The sequence below is a fragment of the Trichosurus vulpecula genome, chromosome 1, assembly GCF_011100635.1.
Source record: "Trichosurus vulpecula isolate mTriVul1 chromosome 1, mTriVul1.pri, whole genome shotgun sequence".
In the NCBI taxonomy this organism is placed as follows: domain Eukaryota; kingdom Metazoa; phylum Chordata; class Mammalia; order Diprotodontia; family Phalangeridae; genus Trichosurus; species Trichosurus vulpecula.
The window spans coordinates 61,901,888-61,925,535 of record NC_050573.1 but is presented as its reverse complement, the minus strand read 5'-3'; the positions used below and the strand labels follow the sequence as shown (position 1 = coordinate 61,925,535).

The following is a 23,648-nucleotide window of genomic DNA, read 5'->3' as shown; positions in this document are numbered from 1 at the left end:
AGCCCACATCTGTAGCGAGCAACGGTTCTCAAAGCAGCATCGGGACACCCCTAGTGTTCCCCAGACCCTTTCAGATCTGTGCGGTCAAAACTTTTTCATAATGATACTAACACATTTTCATTCCTACTAGGAGTAAATATCGATAGATCTAACCCACATAAACAAAAGCTCAATCTGTGAGAGAGTAAAGGTGTCCTAAGACCGAAAAGAATTTGAGAATCCCAGTACAACTTCAATTCAGGCTGATTCAACAAGCCCTTGTCATGTGTGCCAGCCACTGTGCTAAGCACGGGGCGCACAAAGACCAACAAATAGAAGCAATCCCCGCTCTGCGGGAGCTTATCTATCCGTGTGCACAGACAACTAAATGCGATAGGTCTCTACAATAAATACAAAATAAATTTTTGAGGGGGGGAAACAAACAGTTGGGGGGGATCAGGAAAGTTTCTTAGAGAAGACAACCCAGCCATGTGCTAGTAAATGTTTAATAACCGGCTCTCAAAAAAAAAAAAAGAATGCATGACATGTTAAAATGTTTCAGTCATGTCCCACTCTTCGTGACATTAGTTAGTCTGGCATGACCTATTCTTGATGAAACCCTGCTGGCTTTTCGTGATTGTTGTTTCATTTTCTAAAAAATTTCTAACCAGCAAGACATTTTAGTCTGAGAAAACAGATAATTAAATCTCTCCCTCTTCTCCCCAGAGATAAAGGACTACATAATGTCGATATACATAGTCAGATAGTCTCACTCTTTTGTTTTCACTTAACTGTTTCCTTTTCTTTTCTTTTCTTTTTTTTTACAAAGGCAAAACCAATGGGGGAGGGGGGCATGGAGAGGCTATATAGTGGTAGTAATATCTGCAAATGACTGATATACTTAAAAAACATTTTAAAAAATAATAAGGTGCCATTTTGCCAGGATCCAAAGTCCAGCTCTGTGGGTTGTAATTTACAGACTCTAGTTTCCAGGCACAGGTGCTGATGTTTGGTTTCTAGGCAAGTGGGCTGGTGAAATTCAGGTGGAGGAAGAGAGTGGAATCTTGAAAAAAAGGCAGTGAACTTTGGATCATTCATTCATCAGATACTTATGAAGCGCCTGCTTGGGCAGAACCACACTGTGCTTGGCACTGAGGGAAATACAAAGGTTAGACGAAATATGGTCTCTGACCTCATGAAGTGTTTTTTTTTTTTTTTGGAGGAGGGAGGCCAGGCAATCAGGGTTAAGTGACTTGCTCAAGGTCAAACAGCTAGTAAATGTCAAGTGTCTGAGGCTAGATTTAAACTCAGGACCTCCTGACTCCAGGGCTGGTGTTCTGTTCACTGAGCCACTGAGCTGCCCCACTCATGAAGTCTTGTAGCCTAACAGAGGGATAATGCACCAACACAAATAACCATGATGCATACTGTTGGGCTAGAGATGGGCAATCTGAGGTCTGGGGAGAAATATCTTGATGTGGGAAAAGTTCTCTGGAGGAGGGATCATTTGAATTTTAAAGGAAGGGTAGAAAGAGGTAAAAAGAAAAGAAAGGAGGCTAAAAGACATTCTGGGCATAGGGACAGTGTGAGCAGACATGATCACAGCTAGCATTTTATATGCACTTATTTTATATGCACTTATATTAATCTCATTTGATCCTCTCCAAAACCCTGGGACGTAGTTGCCATTATTATCCCCATTTTACAGATCAGGAAACCAAGGCAGAAAGAAGTTAGGTGACTTGCCCAAGATCACACAGCTAGTAAGTGTCTGAGATTGCATTTGAACTCAGGTCCTCCTGACTCCAGGCCCAGCCCTCTGTATCTACTGCGCCCCCTAGCTGCTACGTGAAGAATGGAGAGTGAAGGCTCTGACCTGTGTGCTGGAGCAAAAACAAACAAACCCACTTCCTCCGTACACAACCCTAGGCAAGTCATGAAACTCTAGTTAAGTTAAAGAACTTGTCTTAATCTATTTCCTCATATGTGAAGGGAGAACGATAAGGTCTCCATGGCCTATCTGCCACTTCCCAAGGTTGTCATGAAATCATTTTGTAAATGTAGATTTTAATGTTGTATTACTCATTGTTATTATTTGTTATGATTAACTACATCATATGTATTAAGTTTAATGATTCAAGTGTTTTATTATTGTTATTAGGAAGAGGGAGATGAGGACCAGACCTGTTATTTCCTTGGTATAGGGAATTCCCAGATAGGAAACTCCTGCTATCCATTCAAGTTAGCACTTTCTTCCCAACTTAGGGTCTTAGAGAGTGTTGTTTCAGACTCTTCATGACCCCATTTGGGCTTTTCTTGGCAAAGATACTGGAGTGATTTGCCATTCCCTTCTCCAGCTCATTTACCGATGAGGAAACTGAGGCAAACAGGGTGAAGCGACTTCCCCAGGGTCACACAGCTAGGAAGTGTCTGAGGCTGCATTTGAACTCAGGTCTTCCTGACTCCAGGCCAGGCAACTCTCCATTGTGCCACCTTATTGCCTGGGGTTAAATGATTTGCCCAAGGTCACAGAGCCAGTATGTATCAAAGGTGACATTTCTACTTGGGTCTTCCTGGCTCCAAGGTCAGCTCTCTCTCCACGATGCCATGTTGCCCTGTACATTACTGTTATTAGGAAATCAGAAGTCAAGGGTCAGCATCAGAAGGAGGTGGGGGTTGGGGGGAGAAGTACGGTGAGGCATGGAAATGAAGAATAGTGTAGGTGAGTTGGCCATAGCTAAAAGGTTCCTTCCCTGCTACACCTATTGATCACAGCTATCTGGTGGTGTTTTGGGCCCGGGCTGACTCAGGCTAGCATCCTGGTAGTTTGTGATTGATTTCAGAATGAAATGAGACATTTGCAGGAAATTCAAATGTTAGCCAAAAGAGTTTTACTTAGTCTTAGCAGAAGAATATTCAACCAAGATATACACTGAGGAGATCTGGACTTGACCCAGCTAAGCAAAGCTTCCCTGACTTTGAATTGCCCATTATGGTCTGACGGTCAGACGGTCAGTCATCAGACAGCATCTTGGGGCTGATTTGTATTAAGGCAACCAGGAAGGCAAGTCAATACCCAGAACCATTCGTTCTCTAAGCCACTCAAGCCCAAAGGATGGTTTTGGTCCCTTTTAAGGGAAAACCAGCCTAACTTACAAGGGGGTGAGGGGGCGTAGGATGTTGCTCCCACCACATGTAACCACATTGTTTGGGGTTGCAGTAGCCACATTACCTAAGGAAATCAGACAAAGAGAATTCTGCTGGTGTATTTTGGGGAGATCGGTCATGATTTCTACATATGGAAGTTTGAGGGTGAGGCTAGATGAAGTCTGTGGGTGTGGCTGAGCCATACTGACTGAGAAAGTGGAGTTCTTAGACATGTCCTCCGTGTTCCCCTCCCCCACACTCCTCTACTTAGAAAAGGTGTGGGGGGGGAATGGGGTGTTGTGTGTTCTAAGGTATTGTGTTCACCATATGTCACCATCGATTTCTACTATCTGAAAATTAAAAGCCTGTACCCAGAAGCAAGAGCCATGGAGATGACAAGATACACACCAACTACAGCCCTGAGTATTTCAGTACAGATGATGTTTCTGTAGATAAAGGCTTTTTCTCCTTGGATCTCAAAGACCACTTTGTACTTCTCCATTTATTTATGTAATAAATCTCCAATTATTTATGTAATATTGTGTATTGTAGTTATTGGTATCTGTGTTCTTACAGAATCTCTAAGATTAACCCCTAGAGGAATCCCTCTCTACAATATTCTCTTATCTCTGTCTCTATCTCTCTTTGTCTCTGTCTCTCTGTCTCTGTCTCTCCAGCAGTTCAGTTCACTTTAGGACATTTGATTTGCCCTTACTAGACTATAGGATCCATGAGGGAAGGATCCAAGTCTTAGCTAAACTTTGTATCTTCCCCTATTCGCCAACAAGCATAATGCCTGGCACTCAGCAAATGCTTGCTAATGTTTGTAAATTGGCTTGACCATTCTTTGAACCAAATCCCCACCCTAAGACCTTTTCTGGGCCAGAAAGAAGTCACTGAAGCTTAGCTGTTAAAAGTCATGGAGATCCTGACCTTGCAGTACTGTAGAACAATCAAGGCCTTGGTCTTGCTCAGGGGTTAATAGAGATTGCCGGATGTTTATACATTGCAGACCAGAAAATTGCCAGATGGTTGACCACTAATCCCAGCCATAGCAATTCACAAAGACTGTCAAAGTATGGTAAGGTTGTGACTGATTCCATTGAAGGGAAGACCTATAATTCAATTACATTCAATGAATATTTTAAAGTAACATTTCAAGTAAGGAAAGAACCCAGAGAGAGCAATGCCTCAAAGGAGGAGAAAATATATAGAAGGTTGTATAGTCAACAGTATGAAATGCTCTAGAAAACACTAGGAGTGTATATATGTATACACACACATACACACACATATAGTGGGAGCAGGGTTTAGAAAGGGAGCATGTGAGGAAAGTAGAGGCATCCTGGCTATTTACAGAAGATTGACAATGAAGTATGGATCCAGTGGAAGGAGTCTTGGGTCTGCTACATGAACAGATGCTGAGTGAAGTGAGCAGAACCAGGAGAATATGGTATGCAGTAATAGGCACATTGTTGGGTGACCAGCTCTGATAAACTTCACTCTTCTCAGCAATGCAATGATCTAAGACAATTCCAAAAGACTCATGACGGAAAATGCTATCCATATCCAGAGAAAGAACTATGGAGTCTGAATGCAGTCTTCTCTCTTTTTTTTTCTTTCTTATGGTTTTTCCCTTTTTCCTAATTCTTCTTTCACAACATGACTAATGTAGAAATATATATAATATGATTGTACAGTTATAGCCTATATCAGATTGCCAGATGTCTTGGGGAGGGGGAAGGGGAGAGAGAAATTCATAACTCAAAATCTTATGGAGGTGAATGTCAAAAACTACATGTAATAGGAAAAGAAAATACTATTAAGTGGGAGTGGGGAAAAAGGAGTCTGGAGTCAGAATGAAGGAGTTGGCAAGAAAGTCCTTGAGAGCAGAAGAGATCATTCAATCTATATCCTTCATCACGGAGGAGAGATGGAGTTCTACCACGATAGACTATCATATACATTGTCAGTCTGGGGGACAACTATACAGTATTGTATGCTTGTCAGACACAATCTCTGTGATGCTTAATTTTTTTCCCCTTTGTAAGGAGTAGGTTTGCTAGAGAAACGACTGCCAAGTAAAGGCAAAAGGCAGATTTTTTTTAATGGAAAGGGATGACTAGATAATCTCTAAGGCTCCCTTCCCTCCAGCCCTAACTTGCTGTGGTTTAAGGCTCCTTCCAGCCACGACTTCCTACGATTCGAAGAACGTTACCTTGTTTTCTTTTGAAAAGCTGCCATGGGGAAAATGGATTGAACTTGTTCTGCTTGGCTCCAGAGGGCGAAACCAAGAGCAGTGGGTGGAAGTTGGACCAGAGATTGAAGCCCAGTAAAAGGAAGAACTTGCAAACACTTCCAGCTATTGCACCCGGAGCTCACCATTGGGGTCTCTGTCACTGGAAAAGGCTAGACATGGGCCATGCGTCGGGAAGGTGAACCTCTGAGGTCTCTGACAACTCTAAGAATACGTGCAATGCCCTCCAACTCCGCAGGTACCGATTAGGGTTCCCCGCTTGGAGGCAGGATTTGGGACTGTTTGGAGGAGGGAGATGAAGAGGTGAGAGGGAGATGGAGAGAAGAAAGGAAAGGAAGATGGGAAGGGGAGGGGAGCAGGGGAGGAGGAGAAGGTGGGGAGCGAGGGGAGAGGGGAGGGGGAACGAAGCTGCGGGCAGGAGTTATATAAAGAGCTGCTGTGGGTTCACTGCCGACTGCTGACGGAGCCAGAGAGGTTTGCAGCGTGGATCTTGCCATTCCGGTGCGTCTGACTGGCTGACCAGGAGCCCGAGGTCCCCGGTACTCCCCACCCCGGACCGCGTCGTGGCACACAGAGATCGAGGAGAGGAGAGACAGGGAGCTCCACTCCCACCCTGCTCTGCACGATCCAATCCTGCCCCAGCCCGGGGTCACCCTTTCCTCCTCCCCCCACCCTCGGGTTCCCAAGGGCGCCCTCCTCTTCACTTCCACCCTCTCTCTTGTGACAACAATACGGGAAGGCCTCCTGAAAAAAGGCAGGGGGCCCAGGCCAGGACCATGAACCACTCTGGGGGCCCGGAGCCGGGGCCGGAGGTCAATGCCTCCTTTCCTGTACTGAACGAGTCCTCCTGCCAAGGGGCTGGGGCTGGGAACGGCTGTGCCAACAGCTCCGGGCCGTCCGGGCCTCCGCGCCTCGTGGACGCCTGGCTGGTGCCGCTCTTCTTCGCTGCTCTCCTGGTAGTGGGGTTGGCGGGCAACTCACTAGTCATCTACGTGATCTCTAAGCACAAGCAAATGAGGACCGTCACCAACTTCTACATAGGTGAGCCGGGACAAGAACCCCGCCCCTCATCAGGCCAAGGGGTCCTCTTCTGCACAAGAACTCCCCTCTGGACCTGTTCCCCAAGTGACTCGGAGAGGATCTCCCGCAGAGAATGACCTGTCCCTGCTCCATTCCCAGCCGCTCAACTTTGCCTATCTCTTAAGCTGGCAGCTGACAGGCTCCGCTCGCCCTCAAGGGAGGAAGGCGCCTCCCTACTTAAGTTCATTCAGATTTCCCCCAGCAGAACGGGGCTGTCTAGGGGAGAAGGGAGGGCGCAGGCTCTACACCCCCATGTCCTCTAACTGATAACCTTGGGGGCAGGGGTGGAGAACGGGGATGGGAAGAAGAATTCATTCAAGTCCAGCCGCCTCCTCTCCGACTGAAATGTGGAGTTTTGCGCCCAGTTCGGGGGCCCTCTTTTAAGACGGGAAACTGGAGAAAATAGACTAGAAAGGGGGACTCCATCATTGTCTTGGCCCCAGAAGGGAGAACTGGGAAGGAAAACACAGAAAAGTCCATTTTGATCGAATATAAGGCAAAACGTCTTACCAGCCGGAGCTGTCCAAAAGCTGTCTGGCAAAGTGGCCTCCACACTGGAGGTGTCAGAAAGGAGGCTGGCTGTCAGTCTGAGGCGAAGCTGGAGAGGAGATTCTTACGCCGAGCAGGAGTCAGCCTCCTGAAGCCCTACTGGCTCTTTGAGTCTATGGGGGTGGGAGGTGGGGGAATGGAGAAAGGATACCCTCAGGCTACAATAAAGAATAGAGAGTGTGCTGGCTCTACAGGCTGCATCCTTACTCGGCTTACTAGTCGTATGACCTTGGGCAAGTCTTTTACCCTCTGAATTTATTTTTCTGTCCTTTGAACGAAGGGTTTGGACGAGTTGTCTCTAAGGACCCCTTCTCCCCCACTCCCCAGCCCCAGCTGTGACATCCGTGTTCTGTGTTGCGAAGTCTATTTTAACTCTAACTCTAAATCAATCCTTCAATCCTCTAGTAAAAACAGACTCCTCTTGCACTGGACTGGGAATAGTGATGGATTCTGGGACTTCTTTGGGGAGCCAGGGAACTGTATTTGTAAAGAACCAGGGACTAGCTGGCTAAGGGCACTGGAGCCGGTGCTCTGAGGCTGGGAAAAGGAAGTTGGTGGCGGGTGGATAGCACCACAGCCTGGTCCCTGTATCCTACCCAGACTCTAGGAATTTAATAGGGTAAACAGGTACAAAACAGTGAGAGGCCTGCCTCCTTGACGGCGATGCCCACGGCAGCTTACAAGGAGGGCAGGGAGATCTCACTCCTTTGGGGGAACTAGAAAAGGGACTCTATGGTTTCTTTTTCTGGGAGGGTTTGGCAGGGTCTTGAAAAGTAGGGCATTGATGGGGAGAATGAGATGATTTCTGGGAGTCCCTTCCAGCTGATGAGGCAGGCTGTGGTTGAAACAGGATGGGGAGGTGGGGAGGGCTGGATCTCTTGTTGGCAGTATTGGGGGGGGGAGAGTGGTAAGAACTTGAACCAGATTTGTCCTTTGGTTTACCTGTCTTCCCCCTCTCCCCACCCTGTTCCCTCTCACCCCACTCCAGCCAACTTGGCAGCCACAGACATCATCTTCCTGGTATGCTGCGTGCCCTTCACGGCAATGCTCTATCCTCTTCCCAGCTGGGTCTTTGGAGAGTTCATGTGTAAGTTTGTCAGCTATGTCCAGCAGGTGAGGAGGGGGCTGAGGGGTATCCCTGTGTAGGGGTGGGGAGCTACCCTAGTGGCCCTGCCCAGCCTGTCTTCAAACTCAGCTGCCCCTCTCCTCCCCAGCTCTTTTTCTCAGTTTTTCTTCCCTTACTTTCCACCTTTCTCCTCTCTTGTTCTGTGGCTGCTCCTCATTGTCTATTTCTCCCTCCAGCTTCTCTTATTTTGTTTTCTTCTCTTCCACGATCCCTGTCTGGCTCTCCTCATCTTCCTGTTTATTTCTCCTCTTCACCTCTCTCAAGCCCTTCTGCCTATTTCTCTTTTCCTCTGTCTTGCTTTCTCCTTCTCTTCTGTCTCGTTCCAATCTCTACCTCTGGCTCCCTATCTGTGTCCCTGGCTGTCCTCTCTTTGTCTTCCCCTTCCCCCCTTTCCTCTCCCTTCCCTGGCTGTCACTCTGTCTCTCCATGTCACCACCAGTCTGCCTCTTCCCCTACCTCTCTTGAGCAATCACAATTCTTCGGTCCCTCTCTCACATTCCCTGTCTCTTCATCTCTTTCCTTTAGGTACTTTTTGCCCCTGACTGTCCCTCTTCCTCTTCCTTCCATTCTGCCTCAGCCTCCTGTCTATCTCCTGTTATTATTTCCTTCTCTCCTTGTGACTCTCTCTGTTCTCTGTCTCCCTCTCTCCTTAGATCTCTGTCCTTCTCCCTTTCATTTTTTCCTTTTCTTTCTCTGTCTCTCTTTTCTCCGTCCCCCTCTCTCTCCAATTCTCATGTTATCCCCCTCCTCCCTCTCCCTTACTTCTCTCTCTCTCTCCCTCCCTACTTCTCTCTCCCCCTCCCTCCTCCTCTCTCTCCTTCTCTCTCTCTTGCTTTCTCTCTCTCTCCCTCCCTTCTCTCTCTCTCCTCTCTCTCTTTCCCTCTCTACTTCTCTCTCTCCCCTCCCTTCTTCCCACTCTCTCTCCTCTCTTTCTCCCTCTCCTCTCTCTCTTCCTCTCTCCTCTCCCTCCCTCTCTCTCTCTCTCTCTCCTTCCCTTCTCTCTCCTCTCTCTCCCTCTCCCTCCCCAATTCTCTCTCTCCCCCTCCCTCCTTCCCACTCCTTCCCACTCTCTCTCCTCTCCTCTTCTCTCTCTCTCTCCTCTCTCTCCCTCCCTACTTCTCTCTCCCCCTCCCTCCTTCCCAGTCTCTCTCTCCCTCCCTCCCTTCTCTCTCCTCTCTCTCTCTCTCCCACCCCTCCCCTGTTCTCCCTCCCTCCCTTCCCCCCTCTCTCTCCTTCCCTTTCTCCATTCCCTTCTTCCCTCCCTCCCTCCTTTGTGTTCCTCTAGGTTCCCTGTCTCTTTCCCTCCTGTAGAAGGGTCCTCTGCTTCTCTTTCAGTCTCCATTTCCCTCTTTTTTCCCTTTGACTCTCCCTCTCTGTGCCTCTCTCCCTTCTTCCTATTGTCACTCAGTTCAGTTCACTGCATGGAGCACCTACAGATTTCCATGTGCTTTTGTGCCCAGGGCTGGGTTAGGTGGGAGCCCTCTGCTTCCTTCCTTTTTCTTCCTCCCTACCATCTCCTTGTGTCAGGACTTCATCTACATCTCTTTCCCCCTCCCTCTGCCTCTTGTTTGGTATCTCTCACTGCCTTTTGTGTCTCTCCATGTCTCTGTCTCTGCTGTCAATGACTTCTTGCCCTGCTCTGAGCACCCTGGAGGACTGCCCCCTCCCAGCTACACACAGTAGTTTAATAATAAATTGAAGTAGCAGCCTTGTATCCTTCTTCCTTTCTTCATCCGCTCAGCCCAAGGGGTAGGGGCTGCTCTGTCCTCAGTGACTGGGGGCACTTGAGGACCAGGTCCCCATCAGAGGAGCCTCCAGGGGCTCTGGTTTCTCCCTTCCAGGACAGGATGGGGGACCTTAAAGCCAGATTGCCCCAGCCCCAGGAACCCTCCAGGGCCTGTCTCCACTCCAAGTAGTCTTAAGGCTCTTGGAAAGTTGATGATAGACTGAAGGGAAGCTGAGGCCATTCCCCCAACCTACTCACTCAGAATCCTTTAGGCAGCTGGGTGGCATAGGGGATGAGCACTGGGCCTGGAATGAGGAAGGCCTGAGTTCAAATCTTGCCTCAGATACTGATAAGCTTTGTGACTCTAGGCAAGCCATTTAACTGCTGTCTGCCTCAGTTTCCTCAACTGTAAACTAGGGATAATAACAGCACCTACCTCCCAGGATGTAGTAAGGATCAAATGGCAGTATTTGTAAAGAGCTGATATACAGTAGGTGCTGAATAAATGCTTGTTTCCTTCTTTTGCTTTCTTCTAGACCCTGGGGGGACAGGGGGTGCCAGAGGAAGGCATGAGGGAAAACTGCAGGAAGCTGAGGGGAGCAGGGTTCAAATGAATATAGGTAACATATAGTGAGCAGAAATGGAGAGGAGAGGAGTACTTAACCCAGGGAGAAGCCACAATGAAGGATGGGAAAAGGTGATGTCCACAGCCAAGAGAAGGGGCTGGGGGAGGGCTGGGGCCAGAGAGGGGAACTGAGGCCTGGGAGGACAGGGGATGGGAGGGAGGCATGGAGGATAATGGCAAGGAAATGAGAAAAGCACTGGAGGCGGGCACGGCCGAGGGAGGACAGGAGATCATAAGAACTACCCAGTAATTGGGTGGGGGGGGAAGAAGACATTTTTAAATAATAATAATAATAATAATAATTTTTTAAAAGAACTATCCCAAAGTGGGCTGGGCCCTCTTAGGAGGTGGCGAGATCCTTTTCTTTGGAGCTCTTAAAGGAGAAGGGGGATGATGAGTTGTCTGAGATGCTGTAGAGGGGCTATTTGTTCAGGGTTGGCCTCAGCCATCTCTGAGGTCCCTTCCAGTTGGGAGATCCTGTGATGGTTGGGGGTGGGGCAGGAATGAAGAAGACCAGGAATGGAAAAGAAAGACTGGGGAGGCCTGCGCCACCCCTGCTCTTTCCAGGTGTCTGTCCAGGCCACCTGTGTTACCTTGACAGCCATGAGTGTGGACCGCTGGTACGTCACCGTGTTCCCCCTCCGCTCCCTCCGCTACCGTACTCTCCGGCTAGCCTTTGCTGTGAGCCTGGGTATCTGGGTTGGTAAGTAAGTGCTTAGGGCCTTGGGGAGGCTGTCCCAGAAGTGACTGGGGCACCTGGGGCTGCCAAGTTTTGTTTTGGGGAGGGGGATCATGGAGATGGAGCATCAGAGACCTGCGCTTCTTCCTGGAGGTCTGGTGAAGCATCCCAGGCTGGGGCCCCAGCCTTCCCTGATTCGACTCAGCTCCTAAGGGCCTAGCTCCCACTGGAGCAGATCCAGGGAATCGTGGCCCCAGAGTCTTCACTGTTAGCCATTATTCAAACTTAGGTATCCTCAGCATGCTTACATAGCCTCTCTGATTTGGAGTAAAATTGCTGCTTCTTAATAACTGAGTGACTTTGGACAAAGTCACTTCCCCTCTCTGGGCCTCAGTTTTCCTATCTGTAAAATGACAAAGAAATGGAGATCCTGCCTCATGTCCTTGAAGGAGAAGGCAGCCTCCACCCTTTGGGGTGGGAGGATGTGGAGAGAAAGATGGACACAGTGGGAGGGGGATGACTATTCAATTCAGCTTTAGGAAAGGGTTGATCTCTCCCCATGTCAGGGTCCTTCCTGGTGTCCATTCCCGTGCCCATGTACAACCGCCTCACCGAGGGCTACTGGTTTGGGCCACAGACATACTGCATCGAGGTGTTCCCATCCGTGACCCACGAGCGCGCCTTCATCCTGTACAACTTTCTGGCCGTCTACCTGCTGCCTCTGCTGACCCTTTGTGTCTGCTACGCCGCCATGTTGTACCAGATGGGACGGCCCACTGTTGAGCCAGTGGCTGACAATAACTACCAGGTGAGCCTGGTCCTCCCTGCCGCCCCACAATGCCCTGCCCACCCTGGGCGCTGGGGAGAATAGAGAAGCCCTGCCCTCAGCGAGCCCCTCTGGAAGGTACAACGGGGGATATTCAGGGGCCTGAGAAACCACTAAGTCCATCCCAATCCCAGACAAAGAAAACCAAACCCCAGAGGGGCCATATTCAAGGTTGAGCAGGTAGGGAGAAGCAGAGCAGAAGTAGGAACAGAGTCTCCCCAAGATACCATCACAGAAGTAAAATGCACTGGCCCTTTGATAAGGTAATAAATTCCCCATTATTACAATTCTTCTAGGATCATAGATTTAGAGCTAGAGAGACCCTGTCTTCCAACCCTGTCATTTTACAGATGAGGAACCCTTGGCAGGGACTTGCCCAGGGTCACACGGCTAGTAAGTGTTAGAGGCACTTTTCAAACCCAGGTCTTCCCTGGTTCTCTGTCAGCTAGGGCATGCTGCCTTCCAGCAAAGGCTGCATGGCTGTTTCTCAGGGACATCGTAGAAGGCATTTCTGTTCAGGTATGGGGAGGGGTCTACGTAGCTTCTGAGTTCCCTTTCAGTACTGAGATTCTGAGGTCCTGGGGTGACTTAGAGAAAAACCAATTAGCCTTATCAGCAACAGTACCTGAAGGCTACCCTAGCAAAGGAGGTCAGACTCCTGACCCTCAGTTTCTCTTGCATCACTGGGCCTCAGGCTCAGTGGGACTATACGTTGAAGTATGGCTAGATGGCTCAGTGGATGGCTCGGGACCCGGAGTCAGGAAGACCTGAGGTCAAATCCTGTCTCCCACATGCATTAGGGTAACTTAGCCTTCATCTGTAAAATTGGGGATAAGAGCACCTCCCTCCCAGGACTGATGTGAGGATAAGATGATACAATATTTATTCACCTTAAAAACACTACATAAATGTCATTGAAAATTATCATTATTACTAATTATCCACATTCTCCCTCTCCCCAACCTGGGGTTTCAATGGGACCAAGGATGTTTAGGAAACAGCTAGGCCTCTGCCCAGAGAAAAGAGTCATATAGCGGGCAAGAGGTCTATGACTTACCCAAGGTCTCTCAGGTGGCATGTAATAGAATACAGATTTGAACTTGGGGCTTTAGATTCCTTTATTTCTTTAGGCCAGGCTGCCTGTGACTTTCTCTGTGGGTCCTTCTTTAGATCTTGTTTTACTCATCGGTAGACAGTCCAACACCCAGAAGGTCCTCCCCAGTGCTCCCACCCACTGTACTGAGTCCAAGGGCCACAAAAGCTGCCAGTCCCCACCCTCTGGCCAGGCACCCAAGACCCAGCAACACAGCGCTCAGGCCATGGATGACTGGGCCACCTATCACCTTCATGTGTCCTCACCCCAGACCTTTCAAGAAGGAATTGAGTGAGGAAGGGTAAAGAATCACAGGGTCTGGGTTGGAAGGGTCCTCCGACTCCAGAGAGCCTAGCCCACCAAGGGCAACAAGCATCCCTTTGTAACGGGGGCACCCCTCAACAGTGTCCCTACCAAATAGTCCTCCTTTCCAATAATAAGTGGTGGCCAAAAGTGGGATGTGTTCAAGAGGAAGGAGTTCTCAATCACTAGATGCCTTAAAGAGGAGGCCATGTTGGCCATGGTTGGAACTATCTCTGAAATCCATGCCCCCTGCCTTAGTTCTGCCCTCAGGGCGAAACACAACAATCTAATCCCCACTCCTCGGGAAGGCCCTTCAAACATAAAGACTGCACACGTCTCCCCAGATCATCCAGGTTAAACACCTTCAGCCCTAGGATTGATCCTTGGTCCTCCATCCTCTGCACAGAGGGAGGGAGTGGGAAAAGAGAGAAAGGTGCAAGAGAGGAGGAGCCAGCGCTGGTTAGGAGCTCTATATAACAGCCTCTGTGGCTTGTATTGCTCTCTGTCTTCTTCCTCTATCTCTCCCTCCCTCTCTTCTTCTCCCCTTCACCCTCCCACCCTCCTTCCTTTCTTTCATCCTTCTGTCCATCTATCTTTCCTGATCTCTTTCCTTTCTTTGGTTCCTCTCTCCATCTTTCCTTTCCTCCCTCTATCCTTCCCTCCATCTCCTGTATTCATTCTTCTTCCTCCCATCTTCTCTATCCACCCATCTCTTCTCATTATTACTCCCTACTTTCATCCCTTCTCCTTCTCTTCATCCTTCCATTCTTCCCTACTTCTATTCTTTCTTCCATCCCTTCTTCCTTCCATTCATCTCCTCTACATCTCCATTCTTCTTTCCATCTCTTCTATCCATCTCCTTTATCCATCCTTACTCCTTCCACTCCCTTTCCCACCTCCTCTATACACCCCTTCTATTTCCTCCATCTATCCCTCCTTCCTTCTACCCCCATCCTCTATTCTCTTCTTGATCTATCCCTCCCTCCTTCCATCGATCTCCTCTATTATCCCCCCTTTTGTCCCTCCTCTTATCTCTCCTTCTAACCTTCCTTTCACTCCTCCTTCTATGTCCTTTATCTATCCTTCCATCTTTCCACATCTCCTTTATATATCTCTCCCTTCTTTCACCTCATGTATTCATTCTTTCTTCCTTCTATCCATCCCCTCTATCCATCCCTTCCATCTTGCATCTTTCCTCTCTACTTTTCCATCCATCTCTTCCATTACTCTCTCCTTCCACCCATCTCCTCCATCCTTCCATTTATTCCATCTGTCCCTCCCTTCTTCCATCTCCTTTATCCTCCATTCTTCCTTCCTTCCATCCACCACCTCCATCCCCCCATCTCTCCCTCCATTCATCCCTCCCTTCTTCCATCTTTCCCCTCTATTTTTCTATTTCTCCTTCCATCCCTCCATCCTTCCATCTATGTATCTGTCCCTCCCTCCTTCTATCCCCTTTATCCATCTATTCCTCCTTCCATCTATTTCCTCCATTCCTCCTTCCTTCCATCCATCCCCACTATCCATCCCTCCTTTCTTCTGTCTTTCCTCTCTATTTTTCTATTCCCCCTTCCATCCACCTCTTCCATTGTTCTCTCCTTCCATTCGTCACCTCCATCCCTTTCTCCTTCCCTCTATTTCCTTCTACCTATCCTCTACCTGCCCCCTCCCCTTCTTCTCCCTTTTCCTCTCCTGGGCTCAGGTGCAGCTGCTGGCAGAACGTTCGGAGGCCATGCGGGCTAGGGTGTCTCGCCTGGTGGCTGCCATTGTGCTGCTCTTTGCTGTGTGCTGGGGCCCCATCCAGCTCTACATCCTTCTCCAGACCTTTAGTCCTGGCTTCCGGCGTGACTTTGCTGCCTACAAAGTGAAGATCTGGGCACACTGCATGTCCTACAGTAACTCCTCCCTCAACCCTGTGCTTTATGCCTTCCTGGGAGCTAACTTCCGCAAGGCCTTCCACAAGGTCTGTCCTTTGGCTGGGCGTGTGGGCAGTGCCAGTGTCCCCAGTGCCAACCTCCACACTGAGCTGCACTATGTGTCCCCTGGGCCCCCAGCCTCGCTCCACCAGCCCCAGGTGGAAGGAGAGGCCCCAGCCCCAGTGGTCCAGTGAGGCCCAATCGTCCACTGGCATTGCTTTGGAGAAGGGCAGTCCCATCCTGAACCAATCACTCATTTGCTACATAGGCCTTGAGCCTCCTGACTGCCAGACTCTCTGCCAGAGGCCATAAGACAGCCAAGGTTTTTGGCCTCAGAGAGCTACCAGTCTAATAGGAGAGACAAGATTCACTTAAAGGAAATCAGAACAGGATGGCTTCTCTCCAGTGAGGTGGTTGGTTCAGACTCTAGAGCCTAGAACTTCAGAACTGGGAAGAGCCTTGGAAACCATGTAACTCACATCTTTTCACCAAGTGCTAATTTTCCCCCCTCTGCTCCCATTACTTGTCATATATTTTTGTACTTACATGTGTGTTCATATTACCACCTCTCAATAGAGTATACGCTCCTTGAAGGCAGATAATGCTTCATTTTTTTGTCTTTGTATTATTCCTAGAGCCTAGTGTAGTATTAGGCACAGAGTAGGCATGTGATGCATGCTCCCTTGTGGAATGAATGAATGGTATGGAAGGAGGAAGAGGCCAGAGAGAGGAGGGAATGTGTCCACGGCTACACATGGGAGTTTATGATATTTCCAGGGCAAGAACCCAAGTCTCCAGGCTTCCAGTCTAGGGTTCTTTCAAATATAGATGTTAATCCAGTGGTGGAATGCACACCTCCCCCCTCCTCCCAAAATGGGGTCAAAATCTAAGGAACCAGGGCTGCAGGCTCATAATTTGCCACTAGATGTCACTGTTCACTCACTGAAAATCTTCCAGGGGCGGGGACAGGCACCGTCCCAAGAAAGGTGGAGATGTTCCTCTCTGGTTCCCTAAGCCCATAGGGAGTTCCCAGGGTCTACACAGGGGTTTGGGTTCCCACTAAGTTTCTGCCTACCGGTTCTCCATCTTTGTCATTTCAGCCAGACAGCAGGTAAGGGTAACACATGGCAAATTCAATTTTCATCTACACTGGACAGCTCCCTTGGTTCAAAATTCTCCTGCACAAAGCACCAACAGAATGCCAGACCCTCAAAGGCAGCATGCTTCCCAGCTACCCTCCTCTCAACGCACGTTTGTGGAATGAATCAATGAGGGCATTGCAATGGAATCGTAGGCAAGTCACCTAAGGTTCCTGGGTCTCAGGCAGAAAGAGGCTAAGAGGCTCAGACTTCCTCTGGGGTTTAACCAACTCAGAGCCAGCCCAGACCTCTATGTGTGCCTCTGTGTGTTGTGTATACAGGGTCAGGGAGAGCTGGCCTAGGAAAGAGAGGGATCAAATGAGATAATCTAGGAAAATGCTAAATTGCTCTGCAAGCATTTTATCATTTGTGTTCATTTGGCTAGAGGAGGAAGAAGTTTTGTCCATTGGCTCTAGGGGGTCACCAGCCTGCCTCGTCTGGGTGGTGGGACTAGCTTGCCTTTGCTTGGGCTGTTTGCTGGCCACTGGAGGGGGGAGGTTAGGCTGGTGGGTGAGACAAGAGGGAGGGAGGGAAGGAGGGAGGGAGGGAAGGAGAGAGAGAGGGGGGTACAAGATAGGGAGAATGAGAAGCAGGCAGGGAAGGAGATTGTAGAAAGATTGTAGAAAGGGTCCCATGGACAATGTGATTCAACAGAAAGACAGGCATAGGATGTCAGAGCTGGCAGGGACCTTAGAATATAGAATATTAGTGCTGGGCTTTCAGAGTTGACCTAGTCTAATCTCTAGAGAAGTTAAGTGACTTCCCCAAAGTCATACAGAAAGTATGGCTTTATAGCCAGACCTCAAAAATCATTGAATCCAACCCCCCTCCTTTCATCAGTGAAGAAACTGAGGCAAGTCAAGTGACTTATCTAAGGTCACATAGCTAACAAGTAGAAGGGCCAGGATTCAAACCCAGTTTCATTGACTACAGATCTGTTCTAGCTGGTGGAAGATCATTATGTCCATTTTGTGGATGAAGAAACTGAGGCCCAAACACAGAAAATAGTTTGCCTCAAGTCACTGAGGAAGTCAGCTGCAGGGCCTAGACACCTCCTTCCGTGTCCAGGCTCTTTCCCCTGCAGTGCCTGTCAGTGGGTCTCCCCAAGGGCCACTCCACCCATAATGGTTTGTGGTCCTTTGGACTTTTGGCACCCTTGGAAGTGATGGAATCAGCTGTCAGGCTGTTTATAAATTCCCATCTCGGGACTCCCTCTCTGTGAAGTCAGTCTGGCCCCAGGCTATAAATAGAGAGGGCGCCACCCTGTCCCCACCCTCATCTATGGAGACAGCTGTGTATTTATATAGCAATCAACTTCCCCGATGGCCTTGCGCTGTCCCCACCCCCACCTCACAGCCCAAACCCAGAGAGGGAGGTGCCCCAACCTAGGATTGCACAGCCATTGTTTACATCTCATCTCTACCTCCTAGCAGCTTTTCCCTGGAGAAGGATCCCTTGGCTGAAAGTCAGGACTCCTGGGTTTTAGTCCTGACTCTTCCACTTGGGCAAATCACTTAGGACTTCCAGCCAAGCGTCTGACCGAGCAGGGAGCCAGACCACCTAGCATCCTACTATAGTAAAACCCTGAGGTTTGCACCAGACTGAATAATGGTCAAGAATTCCAAGGAGAAACTATAGCAGGTGCCTTCTCCCACCCCAGAACTGCCAGAAGCCCCAGGGCCATTAGAAAGGGGCCCCCTAGCAAAGCCAGCATGTCCAGGCTCAGGGCAGCCCTCCAGCTTGACCAGAGACAAGAGTAGCCTGCAAGATTCTGTATCTACAGAAGCATCAAGAGCAGAACAGAGGGCTCCCCAAAATGGCCAGAGTGGGACCTTGTAAGCAAGTCCTGGAGAGCTACAGGCTTAGACACTGCCTGGTGCTCATACAGGGACTCATCCCAGGCCCAGGGGCCTTCAGGTCCCTACTACTGTCTTGAGATGACAGAGAGGGCCCTGGAGATTCAAAGGAGAGCCTTCGAGGTTCTGAACCTCAAAAATGGGGGGCAGGACCTAGCCCTGGAAGGTGGAGGGAGTTTAGGGCAGAAACCAGGGTCAGACCTAACCTAACTACCCCACCCTAAAGTGTGGCAGGGGGCAAAGCCTGGCCTTGGCAGAAGGCCCCCCAGTTCAGGAACTAGAGCTGGAGAGATCAGTAAACCAAAGAAAATACCAACCAGTTTTAAAAAAAAATTGATTGCAAATCACATTATCTTCCCAAAAAGAGAGAATGATTTGCTAACAACTGTAAGCATAAAGATCCAAAGAGGGAAAAATATGGACTGTCCACAAGGATTACATGGATACTGAGAAAAAATAAAGCAAGAGAAAAAAAATGAAAAAAAGTCCTGCTGGAGGAAAAATCGAAAGGAGAACAAATACCTTCTTCATCCCAGAAATGTGCTCTTTGAAAATTAGACTAGACCAGAAAGAAACCAATGTCTTCATGAAATAGTCAGAAATATTAGGCCAAAATCAAAAGATGGGAAAAAATAGGAGAAAATCTAAGAGGTTTGATATCAAAAAACTCCTGACCTTGAAAACAAGTCAAGGGGAGAGATTTTAAGAATCATGGGACTCCCCAAAAAAACCATAATTTAAAAAAAACCCTACTATATTTCAAGAAATCCTAAATGAAACCTGTCCAGATCTATTAGGACTTCAAGATAAGTCATGCAGGCTCTCTGCCAGGCTTCCAGTTCCTCATCTGTAAAAGGTCAGAAGTTGATAAAAGCATGTAAACACAAAGGTGTTGAAATCATCCTCATTTGACAGAAGAAGAAACTGAGACTTAGAAAAGGGAAGTCACTCAGTAAGACAATGGCAGAATGGGCCCGAAAACCCAGGCCTCCCAGTTCCCAGCCTAGGATTCTCTCCACTGCACTCTTGGCTTTCCAACAGGCTTTTAAAACGGGTCAACTCACAGTGTGAAAAAGATGGGTATGGGGGAAGGGAGGACATATCTGGACAAGGCTGGTTTGTTTTGAAGAATCCTACAATGCCAGAGCTGGAGGGGACCTTAAACCAACTCCCTTGGTTTACAGATGGGAAAATTGAGACTTGGAGAAATTAAGGGCTTTGCTGGGGGTTATGCACACGCAGAAGACCAGGCCTTCAGACTCCTAGCCCAGGCTCTCTCTGGACCTGCTCCATATTGCAATATAGTGAGTGGGTCAAGAAATCCACTGAGAAACTCTAATGGGTGACTTCTTCCACCCCGGAACTGCACAGGGGCTCAGCCAGAAGCCCCAAGGCAATAGGAAAGGGGAGATCCATACCAGGACAGGGTAACCCATATATGGAGTCACAGGATTTGAGTTTGAATCCTGTCCTTCCAACTTAATGACGTTGGATAAGTTATATCCCTTCTCTGGGTCACCTCCCACTCCTAAACTCCCCTCACGCCAGCTGTGAGGTCCTCGTCCAGCTCTGACTACCCAGGACAAGCTAGGACCATTCACTTCTCCAATTTGCTTGCCCAGAGCTGAATGAAGAGAGAGGGGCAAGCTCCCTCCATGTCTCCTCCCCCTTTCCCTCCATCCAGAGGCTCCCACAACTCTCTTCACTTCCCAGCCCCCAACCCGTAATCCTATCCTAGCCACCTTAAGGCAGCTCATTTGTTTATGGTCCCCTGGCAGTTTTTAGGGAGCGTCCCTAAACTCCCAGCTCCTCCCAGGGCAACAGGCTTCAGGTGACAGTCTGCACACCTGGCCCCGCCCCACTCCAGCCTGAGCTGCAGCACCCATCCTGGACATTGATCCAAGGCCGTAGGGTTAACTAACCTTAAAGGTCCCATTGGGAGAAGCCCATTGAAATAAGGGGGTTCTTACCCTGGACGGAGGGGCCCCAGGGAATTCTGGAATTTAGAGCTTTGGGCTAATTAGCTCTGGGGACACTCTGTCCCACCAACTCCCCAAACAGGTTAAACTGGCTGAGAAACGATAGATTCAAAGAGCACAGAATATTGGAGGAACCTTATAACATAGAACCGGAATACCAAGGCTGGGAGGCAGTCAATGACCATCTCTGTGCTGATGATTCTCAGATCTATTCATCCAGCCCCAAACTCTCTGCCGATCTCCAGGCTCCCATCTCCAACTGCCCATTGGACATCCCAAACTGGATGCCTCTTAGTCATCTTCAACTCACTATGTCCAAAATTGACCTCATTATCTTTCTCCTCAAACCCTCTCCTCTTTCAAATTTCCCTGTTGCTGTTGGGGGCACCCCCGTCCTCCAGGCTCTCAACCTAGAAGTCAGCCTAGATTCCTCACTCTCTCTCACTCACCCCACCCCCATATCCAAGCTATTGCTGAGGCCTGTCAGTTTTGGCCTACCTCATCAATCAAATAAGTCCCCTTCTCTCCTAACACTGACATCACCCCGGTGCAGGCTCTCATCACCTCACACCTGGACTTCTGTAATAGCTGCTGAGTTGGGGGGGGCAGTCCTGGCTACTTCAAGTCTCCCCCACTCCAGTCCATCCTCCATTTAGCAGCCAAAGGGATTTTCCTAAAGCTCAGGTCCAACCATGTCATCCCTCATGCCCTCCAGAATAAACTTCCTATCACCTCTAGGCTCAAATACAAAATCCTCTCTTTGGGATTCAAAGCCTTTCAATACTAGTCCCTTTCTACCTTCCCAATCTTCTTACACCTTGAACCTCCACCACATACTTTTTTAAATAACATTTTTTCCCAATTGCATGTCAAGACAATTTCTAGCATTCATTTTTATGAGATTTTGAATTCCAAACTTTTCTCCCTCCCCTCCCCTCTTCCTAAAATGGTATGCAATTTGATATAGGTTATATATGTGCTATCTTGTAAAACATTATTTCCATAATGGTCTGTATTAAGAGGGCAGAGTTTATAATTTCAAAGAGGATCATATATATGTCTGAAAGGTTCAGAACTGCGAGATATAAGGAATCTTCAAAGTAGGAGGCAGAAGAATCAAAGCATATATTTAGGCTTCACAGTAACCAACCCACAAACCAGCATCCCCATTTTGATATTTTGATCAAAAGCTTCCAGGCCCAATAAGTCCGCCTCACAAGAGTAACCAGGAGGCCACAGAGAAGCATGATGGTATAAAGCAAAATCGTATACATGCTTCCCCTTTATGGTAAAAAGATTACCCACTGGCCTCAAGTCCTTGTTCAGCACTCCTCAGTCCTCACACAGGTCAGCTCTGCTACCGGCAGCTCCTGCTTCAGCTTCGGCTATAGCTGTAGCTGTAGCAGCCTCTGGCTCGAACAGAAGCTGTTTTTAACCATCCGGCTTCTGTAGGGGGTGTAAGGTACACTGGGGAAAGCACAGGTTCTTTCGATCTGCTTAAGCAAGGGAAGCAAGGTGAAGGGGCCGACAAGCTTACTCCAATCCAACATACAAACAGCATTCAGTTAGTTCAGGGGAAAAAGCCAAACTATTCAAGGGCACTTGTCGACTAAGTGCTAAGGGGCCCATTTTTGGTTACCAACACATGGTCACAATTGTGAAAGAAGAAATAAATCAAAAGAAAAAAATGCAAAAAAAGAATAAAGTGAAAATAATGTGCTTCAATCTGCATTCAGAGAGCATCAGTTCTTTGTCTGGGTGTGAATAGCATTTCCCTTCCTGAGTCCTTTGTACTTGTCCTGGATCATTGTGCTGTGGAGAAGAGCTGAGTCATTCGTAGTGGGTCATCACACAATGTTGCTATTATATACAATGTTTTCCTGGTTCTGCTCATTTCACTTTGCATCAGTTGGTACAAGACTTTCCAGGTTTTTCTGAAATCTGCCTGTTCATCATTTCTTCTTTCACAATAGTATTCTATTACATTCATATACTGTAGTTTGTTCAGCCATTCCCCAATTGATGGGCATCCCCTCAATTTCCAATATTTTGCCACTGTGAAAAGAGCTGCCATAAATATCTTTGCACACATAGGCCCTTTTCCCTTTTTTATGATCTCTTTGGGATACATACCTAGTAGTGGTATTACTGGATCAAAGGGTATGCACAATTTGGTTGGCTTTTGGGTACAGTTCCAAGTTGCTCTCCAGAATGGTTGGATCAGTTCACAACTCCACCAACAGTGTATTAGTGTCCCAATTTTCCCACATCCTCTCCAACATTTTTCATTTTCCTTTTTTTGTCATATTAGCCAATCTGATAGGTATAATGTGGTACCTTAGAGTTGTTTTAATTTGTATTTCTCTTAAACAAAAGTGATTTAGAGGACTTCTTCATATGCCTATGGATAGCTTTGATTTCTTCATCTGAAAACTGCCTGTTCACATTCTTTGACCATTTATTAATTGGGGAATGACTTGTCTTCTTATCAATTTGACTCAGTTCTCTACATATTTAAGAAATAAGGCCTTTCTCAGAGACATTTGCTGTAAAGATTGTTTCCCAGCTTTCTGATTTCCCTCTGATCTTTGTTGCATTGCTTTTGTTTGTACAAAAGCTTTTTATTTTAATATAATCAAAATTATCTAGTTTACATTTTGTAATGCTCTCTGTCTCTTGTTTGGTCATGAATTCTTCCTTTCCCCATAGATCTAACAGGTAGACTATTCCTTACTCTTCTAATTTGCTTATGGTATCATTTTTTACATCTAAATCATGCACCCATTTTGATCTTATCTTGGTATACAGCATGAGATGTTGGTCTATGTCTAGTTTGTATCCTATTGCTTTCTAGTTTTCCCAGTAGTTTTTGTCAAATAGTGAGTTCTTATCCCAAAGGCTGGAGTCTTTGGGTTTATCAAACACTAGGTTATTATGGCCATTGACTATTGTGTCTTGTGTACCTAATCTATTCCACTGATCCACCACTCTATTTCTTAGCCAGTACCAAATAGTTTTTATGATTACTGCTTTATAATATAGTTTGAGATTTGGTATTGCTAGGGCAACTTTCTTTGTATTTTTTTTTCATTAATTCCCTTGATATTTTTGACCTTTCTTCTTCCAAATGACTTTTGCTGTTATTTTTTTTCTAGTTCTAACAAATAATTTTTGGTAGATTGATTCGTATGGCACTGAATAAGTAAATTAATTTAGGCAGAATTGTCATTTTTATTATATTGGCTCAGCCTGCCCATAAGCAATTTGACATTTTCCCAATTGTTTAGATCTGACTTTATTTGTGTGAAAAGTGTTTTGTAATTGTGTTCATATAGTTCCCAGGTTTGTCTTGGCAAGTAGACTCCCAA

General features: G+C 47.6%; 1 protein-coding gene across 1 annotated transcript; it reads left to right on the top strand.

Annotated features, from left to right (window-relative positions):
- The first annotated feature begins 6,159 nt into the window (after positions 1–6,159).
- On the top strand, positions 6,160–15,889 carry KISS1R (KISS1 receptor). The gene is made up of 5 exons (XM_036734681.1): positions 6,160–6,424; positions 8,001–8,125; positions 11,057–11,192; positions 11,735–11,976; positions 15,093–15,889. Exons 1-5 carry the CDS (start codon positions 6,160–6,162, stop codon positions 15,498–15,500), a joined length of 1,176 nt encoding a protein of 391 aa, XP_036590576.1. The 3' UTR covers positions 15,501–15,889.
- Positions 15,890–23,648: the final 7,759 nt, after the last annotated feature.